This window comes from Balaenoptera musculus, chromosome 3, assembly GCF_009873245.2.
Source record: "Balaenoptera musculus isolate JJ_BM4_2016_0621 chromosome 3, mBalMus1.pri.v3, whole genome shotgun sequence".
In the NCBI taxonomy this organism is placed as follows: domain Eukaryota; kingdom Metazoa; phylum Chordata; class Mammalia; order Artiodactyla; family Balaenopteridae; genus Balaenoptera; species Balaenoptera musculus.
The window spans coordinates 93,833,758-93,859,839 of NC_045787.1; the positions used below are offsets into that span (position 1 = coordinate 93,833,758).

General features: G+C 37.2%; 1 protein-coding gene across 1 annotated transcript; it reads right to left on the bottom strand.

Moving 5' to 3' along the window:
• Window positions 1-26,064, bottom strand: ATG12 (autophagy related 12). The gene is made up of 4 exons (XM_036846934.1): window positions 25,595-26,064; window positions 17,434-17,570; window positions 2,318-2,380; window positions 1-1,653 (listed from the first exon to the last, which is right to left on the bottom strand). The coding sequence occupies exons 1-4, from the start codon at window positions 25,755-25,757 to the stop codon at window positions 1,594-1,596; spliced, it is 423 nt and encodes a 140-aa protein (XP_036702829.1). The 5' UTR covers window positions 25,758-26,064; the 3' UTR covers window positions 1-1,593.
• Between the last annotated feature and the right edge of the window lie 18 nt (window positions 26,065-26,082).

Consider the following 26,082-nt stretch of genomic DNA (forward strand, 5'->3'; position numbering starts at 1 on the left):
TAGATTAAACACATTTTTGCTATCTGTTAAATATATATGCATATAAATATATTCATATCCTTCAGTAAACTGTAAGAGCACAAACTAGAGAACAGATCCTTCCCATATTCAACTTATTTGACCTGAAAATAATATTCTTTCCAGCTTTCAACATACCGTCCTAATTTCTTACTTAGCCTTTACACAATTCAAACCTGTATTATTTCAGTGCTAAATACTAGCTGCATTAATTTATTAAACAGGGACATCATTATAAGGGGACTGAGCAATTTGTTCTCGGGCAGAAGAATGAGAACTGAACAGTGATTTCATCACCTTAAACTGAACTTTCCTTAGCATCCCTTAATGATAATGTATGGCAGATCATTAACCATAAAGTACATTCTGGGACTTAAAGGACATAAGTGTAGTTCAAAGTCCTTTGACAAAATCATATCATTCTCATCACCTTCGAAAATAAACACTTAGAATTCTTGCATACACCTTAGATCCTGTTTGAACATTCCATTCAATTTATTGGATTTTTTAAAAAAATGCTGTTTTACAAATACAATACAGAATGAAGAAAAAAGGTTAAATCTTATTTAAAGCAATTATCAGTTTAATAGCATCAGTAAAAAATGGTACTTTTAGTCATGGCATGAAATACACATAAAATCTAGCTATTTTCCAATTATTCTTTGGGTATTTTCAAGTTGGAAAATTCATTATAAAAAACTGAAAGATGCTGCCTCGTTTACTCATTGAGTGCTTTCGACACTGTAAAAGTAAGAGAGAGATTAATACCACAGTTATAACCACTGGGACTCAAGAATCATTACATGATAAGATTGAAAATAGTTAGATGACTCATTTGTCCAAAATCTGTAAAATTCCTTGTTTCCCAATAAAACAGTTAAACTGAAACCACAAATTTTTCTCTAAAGCATCTTCCGGTGTGTCAACATGTGTGCTCTCTTGGCTAGATGTTTGCTAGAAATTAGCAGGAATAGCTATTATCTTCTGGCAAAGAGGTAAAACCAAACTGCCTAACTCTTCCTGCCAGCTGGGTTGCCCTCTACTGGACTATGCAAGGTATAAAGCCAGCAGGTCAATGCAACTTTGTTTCACAACGTAACACTGTAGATAGAAATGTAAACGAGAAAAGGCATATCACATACCTCAAACAAATTGCACTCCCCTGAATAAGCCCCAAAAGAATTCTTTAATAAATTGACTTTTATGGGTGGTGGGGGGAATCAGCAGAGTGCTAATTTTTCAAGTAAACAATTTCAGTCATTTTGAGAAGTGGTACAAAAGCAGCTTATATAATCTTAGTCTCCTTTCAATACTTTGGAGGCAGCTCTGGGAGCAATAGTTGTAGTAATGGGTAAACCCTAATGTCCATCTTTTATGCTGATTTGTGTTTTAATACAAATCACATTTTTGTGAGTCCATCTACTCTGTGGATATTTTAAATGTATAGACATGGTCACAGTAGATGCATGCTGAAGAGATCACATCCACAAGTCTCTTGCCACAAGATCAAAACTTTTCAGAGCTTTTCCTTGTGAAGACTTCATTTTAAGTTAGCAATATCTTTTCCTCTGTAGCTCATCCCCATGCCTGAGATTTGCAGTAATGCAGGACCAGTTTACCATCACTGCCAAAACACTACAAAAAGAAAAACGGCAATAAATTAAACTCAATTTTTGTTATTCTTAGATGAAACTAAGAAAAAGAATGTTATACTGATCATAAACATCCTAATACATGTACATGTATCTATAAGGCTATTTCTTTCAACAGATGCAAGCTACTATTGGACACATATTAGTAATCATAAATGTTTAATAAAACTTGTCCTTTAAGCACCTTAAGCATAGATAAGCACACATATTTTAACCTTGTCCCTTCTCTACATCTGACTATAATGTATGTACTATTTTCTAGTAATGGTGCTATAAGAATGCTGAATAAAGTCATTCTTACATAGTCTCCTTTTCAATTTCTTGGAGGGAGATCTGGATTACTGATTATAAAAACAATGTAGAAGATACTACATGTAGGATCTTCTAAAAGGAGATCTTACTTTCTGGTCATATTTCACAGTCATCTTCTGTTTGTGTTATTCATTCTTTAATTCTTCAATCACTGTATAATTTGAGATCCAACTAAGTTCAAGGTGTTAGAGATATAACAGAGAACAAGAAAGTAATCTCTTTTCTTGATAGACAATTAAGAATGGCTTATCATCTCTTTAAATGATATGAATTAATGATCATACTATACACAGATGAGCATATTCCATGAAGAAGATAAAGCAGTAATGTTTTACCTCATAGAGGGTTCCAACTTCCTGGTCTGGGGAGGGGGCAAAGGACTGATTCACATAAATAAACTGCAAGAAAGAAGAAAATTATGGTGATTCATTTTTAATGGTATCCAGATTAATCTGCATTTTTCTGGGTGCCAATCAGCCAGCTATTTCAAATTGTTTGTCTTCAGAGCTGAAGAAAGCTTCCCTAAACCCCTTCTTTCTAATTCTCATAAATTAGCCAATTAGTGAGATCTTTATGAAGAGCATGTCTTTCCTCTGGAGGAATAACAGAATTTTTGTTCCCAGCTTTTTATAACTAAGAAACTTTTGTTTTTACAAACAGCTTTTGAAGGTTTATCCAAGAAATTACATTAGTAAAAATATCAATTTTCTCATTTATTTATAATTAAAGACAGAATTTCTCCTAACAAAATTTTACACACACAGCCTCAGATAAAAACATCTAATAATTGAGATAATTGGTACATTTTTCTTGAGTAAATGGCATGCACGGTTGGATTTTTTTGACCATTACCACCTCTGAAAACTCTCAGAAGTACTGAATTTCAGGCTGGGTGAGACCACTGTAAAGTCACTTGCAGCCAAATGAAGTAGCAAAAATGTAGCATAATTGAAACCTAATGTCCTTACAACCTTGTTTCTTAAAGGATTCACTGTTCAATGTTTCAGTTTAGTCTGTTTCTACTAAAACATTTATAGTACTTAAAAAATTCCCGAAGATACTGAAACAAAAGATCACAGTGTCAAAGTGACTTCTGATAGTTTTCTTTTTAGAAAACAAAACATTATTTGCAGGTTAACATATTCAATTTTCCTTGTCTACAATCAAATTTTAAGACAAATTTCCTGGGCTTCACATAGTCCTTAAAAATATATATCTATCAGAATAGTTGGTTGATAGATACTATTTGGGACACCAGCTAGAACAAAAATAAATATCACTTATATTTCTCCTTCAGGCAATACAGTGTGGTAATTAAGAGTAGGGGCTCTACTGAGATCTAGGTTTGAATTCCGGCTATAAATACAAATAACTTTTCTCAAACTGTGTCTTTGTTTGTAGATACAGAAAATAATAGGACCTATACTTCTTGAAGCTGCTGGGAAAAATAAAATGAGACAGTACACATCAAGTGTAAGTGCTTGATATATGTACTCAATAGACATTAGTTAGACTTATTAAATTATTTAAAAATAGTTCATGCTTAAATATCAACTCATTATTAAGGCTGAGTAAGGTTCTAACACAATTTCAGAAACAACAGAAATCAGTGTGCATTTAATGTGAATTTCCTGTGATACAGATATAATAATTTGTGTTTAGTTCCTGACAGTTTAACTATGAGTGAACATAGATTTTACTCTTTGGAACATTTTAAATTAGGAAAAGGGCTCTGGACAACAATTTAGTTTATTTCAGCAAACGATCCCTGAGTGTCTATTATGTGCTAGGAAATGCACAAGGTGTGAAATTATGAAGATTAATATGATCTCTCCTCTCAATAAGCAAACATACCTGAATAAGATAAGAATATAGATGGGAAAAATGCATCTGACAAGGTCTGTAGCACAAAGATGGGGCATTAGTTTAGCCTAGCCTTTTGGTCAGGAGAGGCTTTCTGGAAGAAAAAATTGAGGAACAAATTAGGACTTAACTAGGTGCAGAGAGTAATAATTAGGACTCTGCAGGCAAAAGAAACAAAAGTAAGATGTGAGTGTTGAGGGGACAGTACAGCAGATACAGTAGAGAACTATAAGAACTTAATAAAATTCTGTAACAGGAGTTAGCAACTGAAAGTGACTTTAATTTAAAAAAAGCAATTAAGGTAGTTTAAATGGAAGTTCCATGGAGGTAAAAATTTCAAAACCCAATCTTTAGCTAAATGCTAGAGCTTAGGAGGATAAAATTTTAAAGAATAATGATTTGTTTTTAAATCACCAGTCTTTATATAGATGTCTCTTTAGTTATTTTGGTTGTTATAAACTTGAGATTTTGTAGGAAGGGTTCATGGGAACAGCATTCTCTTGAGTTCCTGCACACTGCTAAAAGTTTTGTGCCCTGATTAAAAGTCAGTTTTGTAGTATATAAAATCCTTATCTCACACTTTCTTTGTATCTTTGCTGCTCAACTTTGATGGTAACCTAATTTCCTAAGCCATGTCCTTTTTCCCCTAGATGTCCAAAGGATTTTTCTTTTTATTCACATCCAGTAATCTTACCAGAATGTGTCCCGGGTGATTGTTACACTGGGTGGTATTCTCAGGATCTTGGTACATTTTTTTAATATGTAGTTTCAAATCTTTTAGAAGAAATTTCCCTTGAATTATAATTTTAAGTATTTGTTTTGTTCCTTTGCTTTGGTTTTCTTCTTCAGGGACTCCTATTTCTGTGTTTACTCTCCTTTGTTCATACTCAGTATTTGTCATTTTCTCAAATTCTTTTTACCTTTCATTCTACCCCCGGTCCCATCCCCGAGCCTGAGCAACCAAATGCTGCAGTTTAACGTTTTTTTTAAGTTAAAAAATTTTTTATACAATTTTTAAAGGTTACTTTCCATTTACAGTTATTACTAAATATTGGCTATGTTCACCATGTTGTATAACACATCCTTCAGCCTATCTTGCATCCTTCAGTCTGTATATCCCACTCCTCCACCCACATATTGTGCCCCCCCGCCTCCAAACTGGAAACCACTAGTTTGTTCCCTATATCTGTGAGTCTGCTTCTTTTTTGTTATATTCACTAGTTTGTTGTATTTTTTAGATTCCATGTAAAGTTATATCATACAGTATTTGTCTTTAACTCACTTCACTTAGCATAATGCCCTCCAAGTCCATCTATGTTGCTGCAAATGGCAAAATTTCTTTCTTTTTTATGGCTGAGTAGTATTCCATTGTGTGTGTGTGTGTGTGTGTGTGTGTGTGTGTGTGCGCGCGCGCGTGTGTGTGTGTACACATCTTCTATCCATTTATCTGTTGATGGATACTTAGGTTGCTTCCGTATCTTGGCAGCTGTAAATAATGCTGCTATGAACACAGGGGTGCACGTATCTTTTCGAACAAGTGTTTTTGTTTTCTTCAGATGTATACCCAGGAGTGGAATTGCTGGGTCATAAGGTAGTTCTATCTTTAGTTTTTTGAGAAACCTCCATATTGTTTTCCACAGTGGCTGCACCAAATTACATTCCTACCAACGGTATACAAGGGTTCCCTTTTCTCCACATCCTTGCCAACATTTGTTATTTGTGTTCTTTTTGATGACAGCCATTCTGACAGGTGTGAGGTGATATCTCACTGTGGATCTGATTTGCATTTCCCTGATGATTACTGATGTTGAGGATCTTTTCATGTGCCTGTTAGCCCTCTGCATTTCCTCTTTGGAAAAATGTCTTTTCAGTTCTTCTGCCCACCTTACAATTGGGTTGTTTGTTTTTTTGACGTTGAGTTGTATGAGCTGTTTATATATGTTGGATATTAATCCCTTATTGGTCATACCATTTGCAAATATATTCTCCCATTCATTAGGTTGTATTTTTGTTTTGTGGATGGTTTCCTTTGCTATGCAAAAGCTTTTAAGTTTAATTAGGTCCCATTTGTTTGTTTTTGCTTTTATTTTCTTTACTCTAGAAGACTGACCCAAAAAAGTATTGCTGCAATTTATGTCAAAGTATTCTGCCTGTTTTCCTCTAGGAATTTTATAGTATCTGGTCTTACATTTAAGTTTTTAATATATTCTGAGTTTATTTTTGTGTATGGTGTTAGTGAATGTTCTAATTTCATTCTTTTACATGTAGCTGTCCAGTTTTCCCAGCACCACCTACTGAACACACTGTCTTTTCTCCCTTGTATATTCTTGTCCCCTTTGTAGTAGATTGCTTGACCATAAGTGCGTGGGTTTATTTATGGGCTCTCTATCCTGTTCCATTGATCTATGTATCCGTTTTTGTGCCAATACCGTACTGTTTTGATGACTGTAGCTTCACAGTATAGTCTGAAGGCAGGGAGTGTGATTCCTCCAGCTCTGTTCTTCTTTCTCAAGATTGTTTTGGCTATTCAGGGTCTTTTATGTTTCCATATAAAATTTAAAAATATTTGTTTAGTTCTGTGAAAAATGCCACTGGAAATTTTATAGACATTGCATTGAATATGTAGATTGCCTTGGGAAGCACAGTCATTTTAACAACACTGATTATTCCAATCCAAGAACACAGTATATCTTTCTGTTTGTGTTGTCTTCAATTTCTTTTTTTTTTAAACATCTTTATTGGAGTATAATTGCTTTACAATGGTGTGTTAGTTTCTGCTTTATAACAAAGTGAATCAGTTATACATATACATATGTTCCCATATCTCTTCCCTCTTGCATCTCCCTCCCTCCCACCCTCCCTATCCCACCCCTCCAGGTGGTCACAAAGCACCGAGCTGATCTCCCTGTGCTATGTGGCTGCTTCCCACTAGCTATCTATTTTACATTTGGTAGTGTATATATGTCCCTGCCACTCTCTCACCCTGTCACATCTTACCCCTCCCCCTCCCCATATCCTCAAGTCCATTCTCTAGTAGGTCTGTGTCTTTATTCCTGTCTTGACACTAGGTTCTGCATGACCTTTTTTTTTTTTTCCTTAGATTCCATATATATGTGTTAGCATACTGTATTTGTTTTTCTCTTTCTGACTTACTTCACTCTGTATGACAGACTCTAACTCCATCCACCTCACTACAAATACCTCCATTTCATTTCTTTTTATGGCTGGGTAATATTCCATTGTATATATGTGCCACATCTTCTTTATCCATTCATCCGATGATGGACACTTAGATTGCTTCCATGTCCTGGCTATTGTAAATAGAGCTGCAATGAACATTTTGGTACATGACTCTTTTTGAATTATGGTTTTCTCAGGGTATATGCCCAGTAGTGGGATTGCTGGGTCGTATGGTAGTTCTATTTTTAGTTTTTTAAGGAACCTCCATACTGTTCTCCATACTGGCTTTATCAATTTACATTCCCACCAACAGGGCAAGAGTGTCCCCTTTTCTCCACACCCTCTTCAGCATTTATTGTTTCTAGATTTTTTGATGATGGCCATTCTGACCGGTGTGAGATGATATCTCATTGTAGTTTTGATTTGCATTTCTCTAATGATTAATGATGTTGAGCATTCTTTCATGTGTCTGTTGGCAATCTGTATATCTTCTTTGGAGAAATGTCTATTTAGGTCTTCTGCCCATTTTTGGATTGGGTTGTTTGTTTTTTTGTTATTGAGCTGCATGAGCTGCTTGCAAATCTTGGAGATTAATCCTTTGTCAGTTGCTTCATTTGCAAATATTTTCTCCCATTCTGACGGTTGTCTTTTGGTCTTGTTTATGGTTTCCTTTGCTGTGCAAAAGCTTTTAAGTTTCATTAGGTCCCATTTGTTTGTGTTTTTATTTCCATTTCTCTAGGAGCTGGGTCAAAAAGGATCTTGCTGTGATTTATGTCACAGAGTGTTCTGCCTATGTTTTCCTCTAAAGTTTGATAGTGTCTGGCCTTACACTTAGGTCTTTAATCCATTTTGAGTTTATTTTTGTGTATGGTGTCAGGGAATGTTCTAATTTCATACTTTTACATGTACCTGTCCAGTTTTCCCAGCACCACTTATTGAAGAGGTTGTCTTTTCTCCACTGTATATGCTTGCCTCCTTTATCAAAGATAAGGTGACCATATGTGCGTGGGTTTATCTCTGGGCTTTCTATCCTGTTCCATTGATCTATATTTCTCTTTTTGTGCCAGTAGCAAACTGTCTTGATTACTGTAGCTTTGTAATATAGTCTGAAGTCAGGGAGCCTGATTCCTCCAGCTCCATTTTTCGTTCTCAAGATTGCTTTGGCTATTCGGGGTCTTTTGTGTTTCCATACAAATTGTGAAATTTTTTGTCCTAGTTCTGTGAAAAATGCCAGTGGTAGTTTGATAGGGATTGCATTGAATCTGTAGATTGCTTTGGGTAGTAGACTCATTTTCACAATGTTGATGCTTCCAATCCAAGAACATGGTGTATCTCTCCATCTATTTGTATCATCTTTAATTTCTTTCATCAGTGTCTTATAATTTTCTGCATACAGGTCTTTTGTCTCCTTAGGTAGGTTTATTCCTAGATATTTTATTCTTTTTGTTGCAATGGTAAACGGGAGTGTTTTCTTAATTTCACTTTCAGATTTTTCGTCATTAGTGTATAGAAATGCAAGAGATTTCTGTGCATTAATTTTGTATCCTGCTACTTTACCAAATTCATTGATTAGCTCTAGCAGATTTCTGGTAGCATCTTTAGGATTCTCTATGTATAGTATCATGTCATCTGCAAACAGTGACAGTTTTACTTGTTCTTTTCCGATTTGGATTCCTTTTATTTCTTTGTCTTCTCTGATTGCTGTGGCTAACACTTCCAAAACTATGTTGAATAATAGTGGTGAGAGTGGGCAACCTTGTCTTGTTCCTGATCTTAGTGGAAATGGTTTCAGTTTTTCACCATTGAGGACAACGTTGGCTGTGGGTTTGTCATGTATGGCCTTTATATTGAGGAAAGTTCCCTCTATGCCTACTTTCTGCAGGGCTTTTATCATAAATGGGTGTTGAATTTTGTCGAAAGCTTTCTCTGCATCTATTGAGATGATCATATGGTTTTTCTCCTTCAATTTGTTAATATGATGTATCACGTTGATTGATTTGCATATATTGAAGAATCCTTGCATTCCTGGAATAAACCCCACTTGATCATGGTGTATGATCCTTTTAATGTGCTGTTGGATTCTGTTTGCTAGTATTTTGTTGAGGATTTTTGCATCTGTGTTCATCAGTGATATTGGCCTGTAGTTTTCTTTCTTTGTGACATCTTTGTCTGGTTTTGGTATCAGGGTGATGGTGGCCTCGTAGAATGAGCTGGGGAGTGTTCCTCCCTCTGCAATATTTTGGAAGAGTTTGAGAAGGATAGGTGTTAGCTCTTCTCTAAATGTTTGATAGAATTTGCCTGTGAAGCCATCTGGTCCTGGGCTTTTGTTTGTTGGAAGATTTTTAATCACAGTTTCAATTTCAGTGCTTGTGATTGGTCTGTTCATATTTTCTATTTCTTCCTGGTTCAGTCTCGGCAGGTTGTGCATTTCTAAGAATCTGTCCATTTCTTCCAGGTTGTCCATTTTATTGGCATAGAGTTGCTTGTAGTAATCTCTCATGATCGTTTGTATTTCTGCAGTGTCAGTGGTTACTTCTCCTTTTTCATTTCTAATTCTATTGATTTGAGTCTTCTCCCTTTTTCTCTTGATGAGTCTGGCTAATGGTTTATCAATTTTGTTTATCTTCTCAAAGAATCAGCTTTTAGTTTTATTGATCTTTGCTATTGTCTCCTTCATTTCTTTTTCATTTATTTCTGATCTGATCTTTATAATTTCTTTCCTTCTGCTAGCTTTGGGGATTTTTTGTTCTTCTTTCTCTAATTGCTTTAGGTGCAAGGTTAGGTTGTTTATTCGAGATGTTTCCTGTTTCTTGAAGTAGGCTTGTATTGCTATAAACTTCCCTCTTATAACTGCTTTTGCTGCATCCCATAGGTTTTGGGTCGTCATGTCTCCATTATCATTTGTTTCTAGGTATTTTTTGATTTCCCCTTTGATTTCTTCAGTGATCACTTCGTTATTAAGTAGTGTATTGTGTAGCCTCCATGTGTCTGTATTTTTTACAGATCTTTTCCTGTAATTGATATCTAGTCTCATAGCGTTGTGCTCGGAAAAGATACTTGATATGATTTCAATTTTCTTGAATTTACCAAGGCTTGATTTGTGACCGAAGATATGATCTATCCTGGAGAATGTTCCATGAACACTTGAGAAAAATGTGTATTCTGTTGTTTTTGGGTGGAATGTCCTATAAATATCAATTAAGTCCATCTTGTTTAATGTATCATTTAAAGCTTGTGTTTCCTTATTTATTTTCATTTTGGATGATCTGTCCATTGGTGAAAGTGGGGTGTTAAAGTCCCCTACTATGATTGTGTTACTGTCGATTTCCCCTTTTATGGCTGTTAGTACTTGCCTTATGTATTGAGGTGCTCCTATGTTGGGTGCATAAATATTTACAATTGTTATACCTTCGTCTCGGATCGATCCCTTGATCATTATATAGTGTCCTTCTTTGTCTCTGGTAATAGTCTTTATTTTAAAGTCTATTTTGTCTGATATGAGAATTGCTACTCCAGCTTTCTTTTGATTTCCATTTGCATGGAATATCTTTTTCCATCCCCTCACTTTCAGTCTGTATGTGTCTCTAGGTCTGAAGTGGGTCTCTTGTAGACAGCATATATATGGGTCGTGTTTTTGTATCCATTCAGCCAGTCTGTCTTTTGGTGGGAGCATTTAATCCATTTACATTTAAGGTAATTATTGATATGTATGTTCCTATTCCCATTTTCTTAAATGTTTTGGGTTTGTTATTGTAGGTGTTTTCCTTCTCTTGTGTTTCTTGCCTAGAGAAGTTCCTTTAGCATTTGTCGTAAAGCTGGTTTGGTGGTGCTGAACTCTCTCAGCTTTTGCTTGTCTCTAAAGGTTTTAATTTCTCCATCAAATCTGAATGAGATCCTTGCTGGGTAGAGTAATCTTGGTTGTAGGTTTTTCTCCTTCATCACTTTAAGTATATCCTGCCACTCCCTTCTGGCTTGCAGAGTTTCTGCTGAAAGATCAGCTGTTAACCTTATGGGGATTAACCTTATGGGGATTCCCTTGTGTGTTATTTGTTGTTTTTCCCTTGCTGCTTTTAATATGTTTTCTTTATATTTAAATTTTGATTGTTTAATTAATATGTGTCTTGGCGTGTTTCTCCTTGGATTTATCCTGTATGGGACTCTCTGTGCTTCCAGGACTTGATTAACTATTTCCTTTCCCATATTAGGGAAGTTTTCAACTATAATCTCTTCAAATATTTTCTCAGTCCCTTTCTTTTTCTTTTCTTCTTTTGGGACCCCTATCATTCGAATGTTGGTGCGTTTAATGTTGTCCCAGAGGTCTCTGAGACTGTCCTCAGTTCTTTTCATTCTTTTTTCTTTATTCTGCTCTGCAGTAGTTATTTCCACTATTTTATCTTCTAGTTCACTTATCCGTTCTTCTGCCTCAGTTATTCTGCTATTGATCCCATCTAGAGTATTTTTAATTTCATTATTGTGTTTTTCATCATTGCTTGGTTCCTCTTTAGTTCTTCTACGTCCTTGTTAATGTTTCTTGCATTTTGTCTATTCTATTTCCAAGATTTTCGATCATCTTTACTATCAGTATTCTGAATTCTTTTTCAGGTAGACTGCCTATTTCCTCTTCATTTGTTAGGTCTGGTGTGTTTTGACCCTGCTCCTTCATCTGCTGTGTGTTTTTCTGTCTTCTCATTTTGCTTATCTTACTGTGTTTGGGGTCTCCTTTTCACAGGCTGCAGGTTCGTAGTTCCCGTTGTTTTTGGTATCTGTCCCCAGTGGCTAAGGTTGGTTCAGTGGGTTGTGTAGGCTTCCCGGTGGAGGGGACTAGTGCCTGTGTTCTGGTGGATGAGGCTGGATCTTGTCTTTCTGGTGGGCATGTCCACATCTGGTGGTGTGTTTTGGGGTGTCTGTGGCTTTATTATGACTTTAGGCAGCCTCTCTGCTAATGGATGGGGCTGTGTTCCTGTCTTGCTAGTTGTTTGGCATAGGGTGTCCAGCACTGTAGCTTGCTGGTCGTTGAGTGAAGCTAGGTCTTGATGTTGAGATGGAGATCTCTGAGAGATGAAGTTGGCTCTCCCACCTCAGAGGCACAGCCCTGATGCCTGGCTGGAGCACCAAGAGCCTTTCATCCACACGGCTCAGAATAAAAGGGAGAAAAAATAGAAAGAAAGAAAGAAAGAGGCTAAAATAAAATAAAATAAAGCTATTATAATAAAAAATAAGAAAAAAAATTAAGAAAAAGTTAAGAGAAAAATTTTTTTAATTTTAAAAATAAATTTATTAATTTTTTATTATAAAAATAAGGGAAAAATTATTACAAACAAATTTCTTAAGGAAAAAAATTTTCTTAATTTTTTAAAACAAAAAATATGAAAAAACTTATGAAGAAAAAATTTTTTTTAATTTTTAAAAATAGAAAATAAAGAAAAATTATTAAAAAACGTTTATTAAGAAAAAAAAATTTTTAAGTAAAAAAAAAAAAAAAAAAAAGACGGACCGAACCCTAGGACAAATGATGAAAGCAAAGCTATACAGTCAAAATCTCACCCAGAAGCATACACATATACACCCACAAAAAAGGAAAAGGGGAAAAATTAATATATCCTGCTCCCAAAGTCCACCTCCTGAAGTTGGGATGATTCGTTGTTTATTCAGGTATTCAACAGATGCAGGTACATCAAGTTGTTTGTGGAGCTTTAATCCACTGCTTCTGAGGCTGCTGGGAGAGATTTCCCTTTCTCTTCTTTGTTCGTACAGCTCCCGGGGTTCAGCTTTGGATTTGGACCCGCCTCTGCGTGTAGGTCACCTGAGGGCGTCTGTTCCCCGCCCAGACAGAACGGGGTTAAAGGAGCAGCTGCTTCGGGGGCTCTGGCTCAGTCAGGCGGGGCGGAGGGAAGGGTACGGATGCGGGGCGAGCCTGCGGCAGTAGAGGCCGGCGTGACGTTGCACCAGCCCGAGGCACACCATGCGTTCTCCCGGTGAAGTTGTCCCCGGATCACGGGAGCCTGGCCGTGGCGGGCTGCACCGGCTCCCAGGAGGGGCGGTGTGCAGAGTGACCTGTGCTCGCACACAGGCTTCTTGGTGGCAGCAGCAGCAGCCTTAGCGTCTCATGCCCGTCTCTGGGGTCCACGCTGATAGCCGCGGCTCGCGCCTGCCTCTGGAGTTCGTTTAGGCGGCGCTCTGAATCCCCTTCTCCTTGAGCGCCACGAAACAAAGAGGCAAGAAAAAGTCTCTTGCCTGTTCGGCAGTTGCAGACTTTTTCCCGGACTCCCTCCTGGCTAGCTGTGGTGCGCTAACCCCTTCAGGCTGTGTTCACGCCGCCAACCCCAGTCCTCTCCCTGGGATCTGACTGAAGCCCGAGCCTCAGCTCCCAGCCCCTGCCCGCCCCGGCGGGTGAGCAGAGAAGACTCTCAGGCTGGTGAGTGCTGGTCGGCACCGATCCTCCGTGCGGGAATCTCTCCGCTTTGCCCTCCGCACCCCTGTGGCTGCACTCTTCTCCATGGCTCCGAAGCTTCCCCCCTCTGCCACCCGCAGTCTCCGCCCACGAAGGGGCTTCCTAGTGTGTGGAAACCTTTCCTCCTTCACAGCTCCCTCCCACTGGTGCAAGTGCCGTCCCTATTCTTTTGTCTCTGTTATTTCTTTTTTCTTTTGCCCTACCCAAGTACGTGGGGAGTTTCTTGCCTTTTGGGAGGTCTGACGTTTTCTGCCAGCATTCAGTGGGTGTTCTGTAGGAGCAGTGCCACGTGTAGATGTATTTCTAATGTATCTGTGGGAAGGAAAGTGATCTCCACGTCTTACTGTTCCGCCATCTTGCCCAGACCCGCCCATCTTCTATTTCTTTCATCAGTTTCTTATAGTTTTCAGAGTATAGGTCTTTTACCTCCTTAGGTATGTTTATTCCTAGGTATATCTTTTTGACTTTGAAAATTCTTTTTTTTTCTTCTATTTTTCTTCAGCCATTACCTGTTGTTTATTTGCTCTTATATTCCATCTAGTTTAGTCTCATTTCTGAAATAACTTTTAACCTATAATTCTTTTCCTGAGCTCTGTCACTTCAAGTTTTCCTACTGCTGATTTATGTTGTTATTTCGCGTCTTCTATCACCTTCCTTTTGACACTTGTTTTGACATAATAAATCAGTTACTGACTTGCTTGTAGGCACATTTTTCTCTGGCATGCTTTCATTGTCTTTAGGGATGTTACTCTGTTCTTTATTTTGCTTCCTTATAACATTGTGCAGGATTTGACCTTGATACTCCTCTGTTGCTTACTTGTATATGAAATCAGTTTTCTTCAACTTTTAGAATGAAATGGGTTAGTGTAGTTTTTCTAACTCCACAGAGCTCCCTCTACTGTTGTTTTTTGTATAGTGTTGAACAATATGGAGGTCTGCTTTCTTTCTTTCTTTCTTTTTTTTAACAATTAACATTTTATTTATTTATGGCTGCACTGGGTCTTCGTTGCTGCATGTGGGCTTTCTCTAGTTGCGGGGTACAGGCTCTAGGCGTGCGGGCTTCAGTAGTTGTGGCACGCGGCCTCAGTAGTTGTGGCTCACGGGCTCTAGAGCGCAGGCTCAGCAGTTGTGGCGCATGGGCTTAGTTGCTCCGCGGCATGTGGGATCTTCCCAGACCAGGGATCAAACCCATGTCCCCTGCATTGGCAGGCGGATTCTTAACCACTGCACCACCAGGGAAGTCCCGCAGCTCTGTTTTCTGAGCTTTCCAGGTTGTTCCTCTCCATTTTGACCAGGTCCTTCTTTTTCCTTCCTTTCCCTGCTTAAATGTGTTTCACTTCCAGAAGTTCCTCTTCAGTGTGGTATCTTGTCTTGGAAGGGAGCCAGAGTCTGTTTTGAGAGTTCTCAGGGGATAGACTGCTCCAGTCCCTTAAGTCCTCCTTAGTGCAGATATATTGTAATCACCTGCTATTGGAAAGAATCAAACGCTCTCAATTTCAGCTACTATTCTTAAATTGGCCCACTGTACTTTCCAGTGAATGCCTGTTAGCTATTTCCAGGTTCTCCCTTTCTCAGTGTTATCAGATGCCAATCCTACTGTTTATTTTTTTCAGCACATTTGCTAATAGGACGCAGATCCTGTGGTCATTGGTGGGTATTCCCACCAACTTGAATCTTAGGTTTCAGGAGGATACTTGTCATCTAAGTTTTGTTATAAGTATACTGATCATGGGGTTTTGGTTTTGCTTTCTAGTTGAGTATATTTTTGTGGGAATTCATGCCTTCTGACACCACTGCTATCTTCCCAGAATCCCCAGCATTACTTTTTCTTTTGACATTTATTTTGTGAAAATAATGTAGGGTATAGCTCTATGAAGCCAGAAGATGTGAGTTCTAGTTTAATCTAGAAAAGTGACAAAAAAGACTACTTTTGTTTATGTTTCCTATTGCTTAAATGGGAAGAGATAATCAGATTTGCTACAAAGGTTTAAAGTTGGACCATATGAAATTGCTGAGTTTTTTTGGTTAAAATGATTGATTGATGACAGTTTTACATGGTTCAACCTAATATATATTGACTTCAACCACATCCTTTCAGATTACTGAATATAAGCAATACAAAATGTCAAAACTCTAACATTAACATAGAACACAGAACACATTCTTTCACCTTTTCTTATATCCACAAATTTCTAAAAGTAATGCCTTAATTACTTGGTACTCTTCTGGTTACCTACCTCTCCAACTCTTCATGGTATACCCTTAGTAGAGATAACCTCTGCTCATTTCTCTTAAGTGTATGTCCTCACCACCCTAACTTTTCCATTTAGACTTGGACTCTAGGCAAGGTCCTCTGCTCCTCAGGTTTTAGCTACCATATGCAAGTGGATGGCACTATAATATTCTTGCCCATCTCTGAAATTTAATTAAATTCTACACGGCACTCTTATAAAACAGATCTTTTCTCACTCCGAGTGATCAAAAACAGAGATGTTCACCTGTAAAACTCAAAAATCCCCATCACTTTTCCCTTACAACTTCCTTTGGAGGAATCCCTGGTTCTATGTTATCCTTACCTCAAATAACTTCTAGTGATTAACCTATCTTGCACTTACTTTTGCACCCATGACATGACACTTTTGTGAAAGCCACTTACCACCAAAATCTTAGATCAGAGTAGTTTCCTCCTTTTCATTGACAAAAAATAAATTCCAACACACCTCACTTTCATAAAAAATCACTTCATTCATTCTACCAGTTCTCACTCTTGTGTTCACAATCAACTATAGCCCTTCCCAATCCTTACACATAACTGTATTTAAAAAATACTTAGTGATTCTTCAATTATCTATCCACATATACATTACCTGAGTTAACAATGACCAAGATTGTGGTCTGAAGATAAAGGCATTCCATATATTAACATAACATGTGACAAAATGTCAAATACATGTAGACATTTAAATTTCTGTGGCCAAATTAAAAACCTGTGGCATTTAAATTTTTAATCCTAACAACTCACCGTGAAATGCTTAACATGTATCATATGAAATAAGTACACCTGAACCTTAAAAACGAGGGGGTTGGGGCGCCCACACTCTGCATCAAAAATCTGTGTACGAGGCAGATTCAACCAACTGCAGGTTGTGTAGTAGTATAGTATGTATTTATTGAAAAAAATCCACGTATAAGTGGACTGCCACAGTTCAAACTCATGTTGTTCAAGGGTCAACTGTATACCTCTTAGTTCTTCCACAGCACATGGCAAAGGTATATTGATTACCTTGAGAAAAATGGGAAGGAAGCAACATTAATACCAAAACAAAGAAAACCCAAAACTTTCTGTACCAGTATTCTATGATAGATCTTTCTGCATGGGCATTCAGTGACTTTTTGAGGAAAACAACCAATATGGTAGGTTAAAAAAAAAAAATTAGTCCACATTTAAAAGCAAATCTAAAATTCATTTCTTTTCAGGGTTCTCCAGAGAATCCTTCAATAAAGCACAGAAATTCCACTAACAAAAGAAATAAAAGGACATTACTGAAGTAACATATGTGGCTCCATATGTATTTCTATATACAACAGTTATTCATTGTTGCCTAGGAGCTATAGTAACCCCTCTGTATCCATGAGCTCTGCATCCTCCCTCAGATTCATCCAAATGTGATGGAAAATATTTGGGGAAAAAAATGCCAGAAAGTTCCAAAAAGCAAAACTTTAATTTGCCGTGTACCAGCAACTATTTATGTAGCATTTACATTGTGTTAGGTATCATAAATGATCTAAAAATGATTTAAAGTATAAGGGAGAATATGTACAGATTATACGCAAATATGCCATCTTATATAAGGAACCTGAGCATCTGCAAAGGATGCTCCTGAAATCCCCCTTGAATACTGAGAGACAAATGTTTTGTGAATTTTTGTAGGGAAATGATCACCATTGTTTTCTTACCAACTGTTCTGAAGCCACCAGTTTAAGGAACTTTTTGATGAAGTCAATGAGTCCTTGGATGGTTCGGGTTCGCTCTACAGCCCATTTCTTTGTTTTCATTATAGGAGTGTCTCCCACAGCCTTTAGCAGGATGTCAACTGTAAAGGAAAAAAAAAATACAGTTGACACAATCAAAACAGGAATTAGGGGCATCAATGTCCAGACAGTCGGAAATCCGCCTATAACTTTACACTCAGCCCTCTGGATCCACAGTTCTGCATCACGGATTCAACCTACAATGGATTATGTAGTATTCTAGTACATATTTATTGATAACAGTCCATGTGTAAGTAGACCTGCTTAGTTCAAACCCATGCTGTTCAATGATAAACTATACTGACAAGTACACTGAAACATCTAAAGAGAATGTGATATAAAAGACTTCAGAAAACTTAAACTTTCAATCAACATACAGTTTATGTATTTATGATACTGGAAGTATGCCTGAGATGATAAATGGAAGATATGAAAAGATTCAATTAGAAGAATTTCACCTTCATCGAAACATTTATTTTTATTGAAAACAATGGTAAACCTAAATTTCCAACAAAGATATTTAGAGGAGATTGGTTAAGTAAAGGATATTATACTCTATGGTAGGATGTATATACTGTAGTAAAGATATAAAGCACACACTCTGAACTTCCTGGGTTCAAAATCCTGGCTCTGCCACTTGCTAAGTATGTATACATATATCTAGATAAGCTCTTTAATCTCTTTGTACCACATTTTCTTCACTTGTAAAATGAGGATAATAGCAGGAACCTGATAAGACTGTTATGAAGATTAAATGAATACATATAAAGTGTTTAGAACAGTACCAGGTAATAACTCACTTATTAAACCTTAAAATAATTAAGCTGCCATTAAAGATACTATAAAAGCATATTTAATAGTATGAAAAAATTATCAAAAAATACTAAATATAAAGCAGCATATGATTTCAATTTCATTAAAACCATCACAGGCACATATTCACATAAATGTGGAATATGCACCAAAATGATATTTCCCAGTAGGGATATTATAGGTGATAATCACTTGATTTTACTTGTGCTTTTTGTAACCACCAAGTTTTCTACAGTAAACTTTTAAATAAAGGAAAACAATAAAAATTATTAAAAAGAAAATACAAAAACTAGGGGCCAAAAAGGTTTCTGAGAAATCAAAGGTTTCAATAATTCAAAATACAAAGATGCAAACAGAGAGACTATGAATCTGTCTCCTGAAGTTACTTCATTAAAAAGAATTAGAAAATATAAAGAACAACCAAATGGAATTGAAAAATACAGTAACTGAAGAGAAAAGTGCACTAGAAGGAATCAACATTAAACTAAATGAGGCAGAAAAATGTATCAGTTCTTCTGACAAAATACTGGAAATCACTGCCACCAAACAGAATAAAGAAAATAGAATGAAAAGAAATGAGGACAGTTTAAGAGACTTCTGAGACAACATCAAATGTGGTAATATTCACATTATATCCCAGAAGGAGAAGAGAGAGAGATCGGGCCTGAGAAAATATCTGAAGAGATAATAGCTGAAAATTTCCCTGACCTAGGGAAGCAAACAGTCACCCAAGTCTAGGAAGTGTAGAGAGTCTCATACACGATTGACCCACAGAGAAATACACTATGACACATTGTAACCAAAATGACAAAAATTAAAGATAAAGAGAAAATATCAAAAGCAATATACAAGGGAACTCTCATTAGGCTATCAGCTGATTTTTTAGCAGAAACACTTCATGTCAGAAGGGAGTGGCATGATATACTTAAAGTGATGAAAGAGAAAAACTTACAACCAAGAACACTCTACCCACCAAGGCTCTTGTTCAGATTTGATGGAGAAATCAAAAGCTTTACAGACAAGCAAAAGCTAGAAGAATTCAGCACCACCAAACCAGCTTTATAACAAATGCTAAAAGAACTTCTGTAGGTGGAAAATAAAAGGCCACAAATAGAAATGAGAAAATTATGATACAGAAAAGCTCACTGGTAAAGGCAAACATATAATAAAGGCAGGAAATCATCCACACACAAAGCTAGTAGGGAAGTTAAAAGACAAAAATTGTAAAATCATCTATATCCATAATAGTTAAAGGATACACAAAACAATTAGATGTAAAATATAATATCAAAACAGTAATATTGATAGGAGAAGAGTACAAATGCAGGGTATCTAAAGTGCATTTGAAATTAAGAGATCAGCAACTTAAAACAAGCACGTACAGATATAGGCTCCTATACAAAAACCTCGTGTTAATTGCAAAACAAAAATCTATAATAGATACACACACAAAAAAGAAAAAGGAATCCAAACATAATACTAAAGACAGTCATCAAATCACAAGAGAAAAGAACAAAAGAAGAAAAGGGGAAAAAAAAGACCTACGAAGATAAATCCAAAATAATTAACAAAATGGCAATAGGAACATACATATCAATAATTACCTTAAGTGAAAATGGACTAAATGCTCCAACCAAAGACAGACTGGCTGAATGGATACAAAAACAAGACCCATATATTTTCCTGCCCACCAGAGACACATTTCAGATCTAGACACACATACAGACAGAAAGTGTGGAGATGGAAAAAAGGTATTCCACACAAACAGAACTCCAAAGAAAGCCACAGTTGCAATATTTATATCAGACAAAATAGACTTTTAAATAAAGACTGTTACAAGAGACAAAGAAGGACACTCCATAATAATGAAAGGATCAATAGAAGAAGATATAACAATTGTAAATATATATGCACCCAACACAGGAGCACCTCAATATATAAGGCAAATGTTAACAGACATAAAAGGAGTAACTGACAGTAACACAACAATAGTGGGGGACTTTAACACTCCACTTACATCAATGGACAGATTATCCAGACAGAAAATCAATAAGGAAATACAGGCCTTAAACAACACATTAGGTTAGACAGTCTTAACTGATAGTTACAAAACATTCCAACCGAAAGCAGGAGAATACACATTCTTTTCAAGTACACATGGAACATTCTCTAGGATAGATCACATGCTGCAACACAAAGCTAGCCTTGGTAAATTTAAGAAAACTGAATTCATGTCAAACATCTTTTCCGACCACAACATTACAAGGCTAGAAATCAACTACTAGAAAAAAACTGCAAAAAACACAAACACGTGGAAGCTAAACAATATGCTACTAAACAACCAATGGCTCACTGAAGAAATCAGAGAGGTAATTATAAATACCTAGAGACAAATGAAAACGAACACATAATGATCTAAAACCTGTGGAACACAGCAAAAGCTGTTGTAAAAGGAAAGTTCAGAGTGATACAAGCTTACCTCAGGAAACAAGAAAAATCTCAGACAACTTAACCTTACATCTAAAGCAACTAGAGAAAGAAGAACAAACAAAACCCAAAGTTAGCAGGAGGAAAGAAATCATAAAGATTAGAGCAGAAATAAATGAAACAGAGATGAAGAAAACAACAGAAAAGATCAAAGAAACTAAAAGCTGGTTCTTTGAAAAGATAAACAAAATTGATAACCCTTTAGTCAGACTCATCAAGAAAAAAAGGGAGAGGGCCCAAATTAATAAAATCAGAAATGAAAAAGTAGAAGTTACAACAGACACCACAGAAATACAAAGGATCATAAGAGACTACTCTGAGGCCATCATCACCCTGATACCAAAACCAGAAAAAGACATCACAAAAAAAGAAAATTGTAGGCCAGTATCACCAATGAACATAGATGCAAAAATCCTCAACAAAATACTAGCAAACTGATCCCTACAATACATGAAAAGGATCATACACCATGATCAAGTGGGATTTATCCCAGGGATGTAAGGAGTTTTCAATATCTGCAAATCAATCAATGTGATACAAAACTTCTAGAGCTCTTCAATGAATTCGGTTAAGTTGCTTGACACAAAATTAATGTACAGTAATCTGTTGCATTTCCTTTTTTTTTTTTTTTTTTTTAGGCTGCACTGTGAGGGATGCGGGATCTTAGTTCCCTGGCCAGGGATCGAACTTGTGCTCCTGCACTGGGAGCGCAGAGTCTTAACCACTGGACCACCAGGGAAGTCCCATCTGTTGCATTTCTACATACTAACAACAAAATATCAGAAAGAGAAATTAAGGAAATAATTTCATTTACCATTGTATGAAAAAGAATAAATTACCTAGGAATAAACATACCTAAGGAGGCAAAAGACCTGTATTCCAAAAACTCTAAGACACTGATGAAAGAAATTGAAAACAACACAAACAGATAGAAAGATATACTGTGTTCTTGGGTTGGAATAATCAGTGTTGTTAAAATGACTATGCTACCCAAAGTAATCTACATATTCAATGCAATCTCTATAAAATTTCCAATGGCATTTTTCACAGAACTAAAACAAATATTTTTAAATTTTATATGGAAATATAAAAGACCTTGAATAGCCAAAACAATCTTGAGAAAGAAGAACAGAGCTGGAGGAATCACACTCCCTGCCTTCAGACTATACTATGAAGCTACAGTCATCAAAACAGTACAGTATTGGCACAAAAACAGATACATAGATCAATGGAACAGGATAGAGAGCCCAGAAATAAACCCAACGCACTTAGGGTCAAGCAATCTACTACAAAGGGGACAAGAATATACAATGGGAAAAGACAGTGTCTTCAGTAGGTGGTGCTGGGAAAACTAGACAGCTACATGTAAAAGAATGAAATTAGAACATTCACTAACACCATACACAAAAATAAACTCAGAATATATTAAAGACCTAAATGTAAGACCGGATACTATAAAATTCCCAGAGGAAAACATAGGCAGAACACTCTCTGACATAAACTGCAGCAATATTTTTTTGGATTAGTGTCCTAGAGTAATGGAAATAAAAGCAAATGTAAACAAATGGTACCTAATGAAAGTTAAAAGCTTTGGCACAGTGAAAGAAACCATAAACAAAATGAAAAGACTGGGAGAAAATATTTGCAAATGATGCAACAGACAAGGGATTAATTTCCAAAATATACAAAGAGCTCTTACAGCTTAGTATCAAAAAACAAACAACCCAAACAAAAAATGGGCAGAAGTCCTAAATAGACATTTCTCCAAAGAAGACATACAGACAGCCAAAAGACACATGAAAGATGCTCAATGTTGTTAATTATTAGAGAAATGCAAATCAAAACTACAATGAAATATCACCTCACACCAGTCAGAATGGCCATCATTAAAAAGTTCACAAATAATAAACGCTGGAGAGGGTGTGGAGAAAAAGGAAGCCTCCTATACTGTTGGTGGGAATGTAAATTGCAGCCACTATGGAGAACAGTATGGAGGTTCCTTAAAAAACTAAAAACTAAAAATAGAGTTACCATAAAACCCTGCAATCCCACTCCTGGGCATATATCTGGAGAAAACCATGATCGAAAAGATATATGCACCCGAATGTTCATAGCAGTACTATTTACAATAGCCAAGGCATGGAAGAAACCTAAGTGTCCATCGACAGATGAATGGGTAAAGAGGATGTGGAATATCATTCAGCCATAAAAAGAACGAAATAATGCCACTGGCAGCAACATGGATGGACCTAGAGATTATCATATTAAGTGAAGTCAGAGGAAAACAATTACCATATGATATTACTTATATGTGGAATCTGAAAAAATGGTACAAATGAACTTATTTACAAAACAGAAATAGAGTCACAAACAGAAAACAAAGTTATGGGGGGGATGGGGGTATAGATTAGGAATTTGGTATTTATATATACACACTACTATGTATAAAATAGGTAAACCACAAGGACCTGCTTATAGCACAGAGAAATATACTATCTTGTAATAACGTATAATGGAAAAGAATCTGATTAAGAAAATATACATATATGTATAACTGAATCACTTTGCCGTACACTTGAAACTAACACAACATTGTAAATTAACTATACTTCAATTTAAAAAAATTAAAAAGACATCCACAATCAAAGGAAACACTGAAAGCAGAGGTGTTCTGCTGCCCCCTAAAGTCAACTCTATTCTATTACATCCTTCCTGTCCCATTCCTTGGTATTAAAAATTGGGTCCCAATGAGGTTACTGAGATCAATTTACTGATGTTTACCCCTGGAATGGAGCCATCTAGAACACATAACGCACAGTTTATCTTCCTACTAAAGTTTATCTTCCTTCTTCCATTTAGTAATCCTACCCTCAGTTATCTAAGCAAAAGAGATGAATTGGGAGATAACTAAGGAGATTTTGGTTAACTCACCTTCCATACCTCCCTGTCTCTGTTCCTTCAATCCCCTGGGGCTATCAGTCAGTTGCAACTGGGCATTGCAAGAAAGTGAAGAAGAAAGTGAAGTGAAGAATTACTGAAGAAGAGAGCGAGAGCAAGAAGCTAGAGAAGGAAAAATATTTATTATAATGATAGCTGTACTTTATTATTACTTTTTTTAATTCTAAAGGTGATTTGCTTGTAGTTCTCCACTCTAGCTACACAGGAGACTCAACTGGGGGAACATGTATAAGAATACAGATGTCTACATCAATTAAATCAGAATCTTCTGGAAATTGGGCCTCGGCACTGCTATGTTTAGAAGCTCCCTCAGGTGATCCTAAAGTGCCGCCATAACTAACAAGCTCGGTCTGCTTCAGTAATACGTAGATTAAACCAAAGGTGGAGCATATGAAATATTTAAGCTTTTTCCATGAGAAAAGGTCCTCAAAAAAGGATGACAACTTCAGGGTAGACATTCAATAGCTAGAAAGTAAGTTTTCTATCACAGAGGCTAACTCAAATGCTCACAGGAGCCAGAAGATGAAAATTCGATTTTTAAATGATGGTTAAAAATCATAAATTGTGCAGATTCAAGAAAACATGCCATATAACCTCAGGCCATATCTGGGAATGTGGGCCTTATTTTTTAGTCACAGTATTACACAGCAATCTTCAGGGTCAAGTACGTAGTTAATTGTTGACTAAGACTGCTAGATATTAAGACAAACTCTTTGAAAGTCTGTTTCTGCTTATAGTAAATTGCAAGGGAAAAAAAGGGAACAACACTACTGATTCACTTCGCTGTACAGCAGAAACTAACACAACATTGTTAACCAACTATATACTCCAATAAAAAAGAAAAAGAATCTCTAAAACTCATGGGATTCATCTGAAGAACGAGTCTAGTGGTTACCTACAGAAATAATTATAGTTTTTTGTTTATCTATTGGTGAATAATGTGTAAATGACAGAAAAGATTTCCCCCAAATGTAGAGGCAGTCTGACTTAAAAGGCGGACAGTGCTGGCAGAGACAATTATCCTTCACAGCAGCAGAAAGTGATGATGGATGAAAGGGCGTGAGATCACTGAGCACAACGTGAGAAAACGACTTCCTGATTTTCTCATAGGCAACTCTACATAGAGTGCTCTACTTAGGAATTACTGTATTTTACAATGGCGAACTAATTCTCAAGCAATAAAGGGTTGAGGACTAATTCTCAAGCAATAAAGGGTCCAGTTCAAGCAACGAAATGATTCATTTACAAAGATTCCAAAACGGTGTTTTTTTTTTTTTATTTTTTAAAAAGGCGATGCCTCTGCCTTTAGTTTTCCCTTAGCAGTCTTCATGCTGGGTAAAACCCCCGTTTTTTGGGCCAAGGTGTGAAATCACACGCATTTGGTATAAAAAACAGCGACCTAGTCGGAAGGTGTGGATTCTAATTCAGATTTGCCGCAGACCATCCTTATTAGCTAAAATTATTATTCAAATAATTAGATCCCGCGTTAAGTACCTGGAGCTATCAAGTTCCCACAGAGTTCCCACCTTCAAAGAGCTCTCAGTCTGGTCATTTCAAAGGAAGATGAGAGTACAGCGTAATAAATGCCGTGACATTCAAAAACTGGGTACCACACCGCGAAGGTGCGTCCAGAGACAGCTTTCTTTCGAGGCACTTAACTCAAACGTCTTAAAAGCCGAAAAGTATACTTCCTCTCTCGTGACTGGTCAAAAACCTCGTCTGGAACCGGCCCTCCTCTAAATTTTGCTTCTTTATTAGCCGCCATCCCTATTCGAAGACAACCTCAACCTCCCGCCTCTGCCCACAGTGAAACTGCTCTGAAAATTACTTTTCTTCTTGGTGTCACCGGCAGGTTCCTCTGTTCCCGGAGAGACTGCAGCGGAAGATGGGGGCTCCGGAGTGGCTGTTTCTGGGGAGACCTCCGTGGGTCCTTCACCTTCAGCAGCAATTGAGGGAGGGAGCTGCAGCGCAGACTCCGGCTCCTCAGCCATCTTGCTTGGAGGGAGGTGAGGGCGGAAGTGGTGGCTCAGCGCATGCAGTGGGCGGGCTTTGTGCCGGAGAGCGGCGCTTGGGAGGCGCCGGAGTAGGGGCGGGGAGAACCCAACCCACCACTGAAAGTCGGAATTGCAGGTTGGTCCTCTGCGTCGAACCTGTTGCAGTCCCCTGATCGCTGATAGACCAACTACTGTTTCTCCACAACCCCCCCCCAACCCCCCAACAGCAAGTTTCCGGAAAAGGTCAGTAGGCAACGTCCCAGTGAGCCGCCGGGTGCGCAGGCGCCCCTATGCTTCGAGCTCCGGCCTGGAGCTGTTTCCG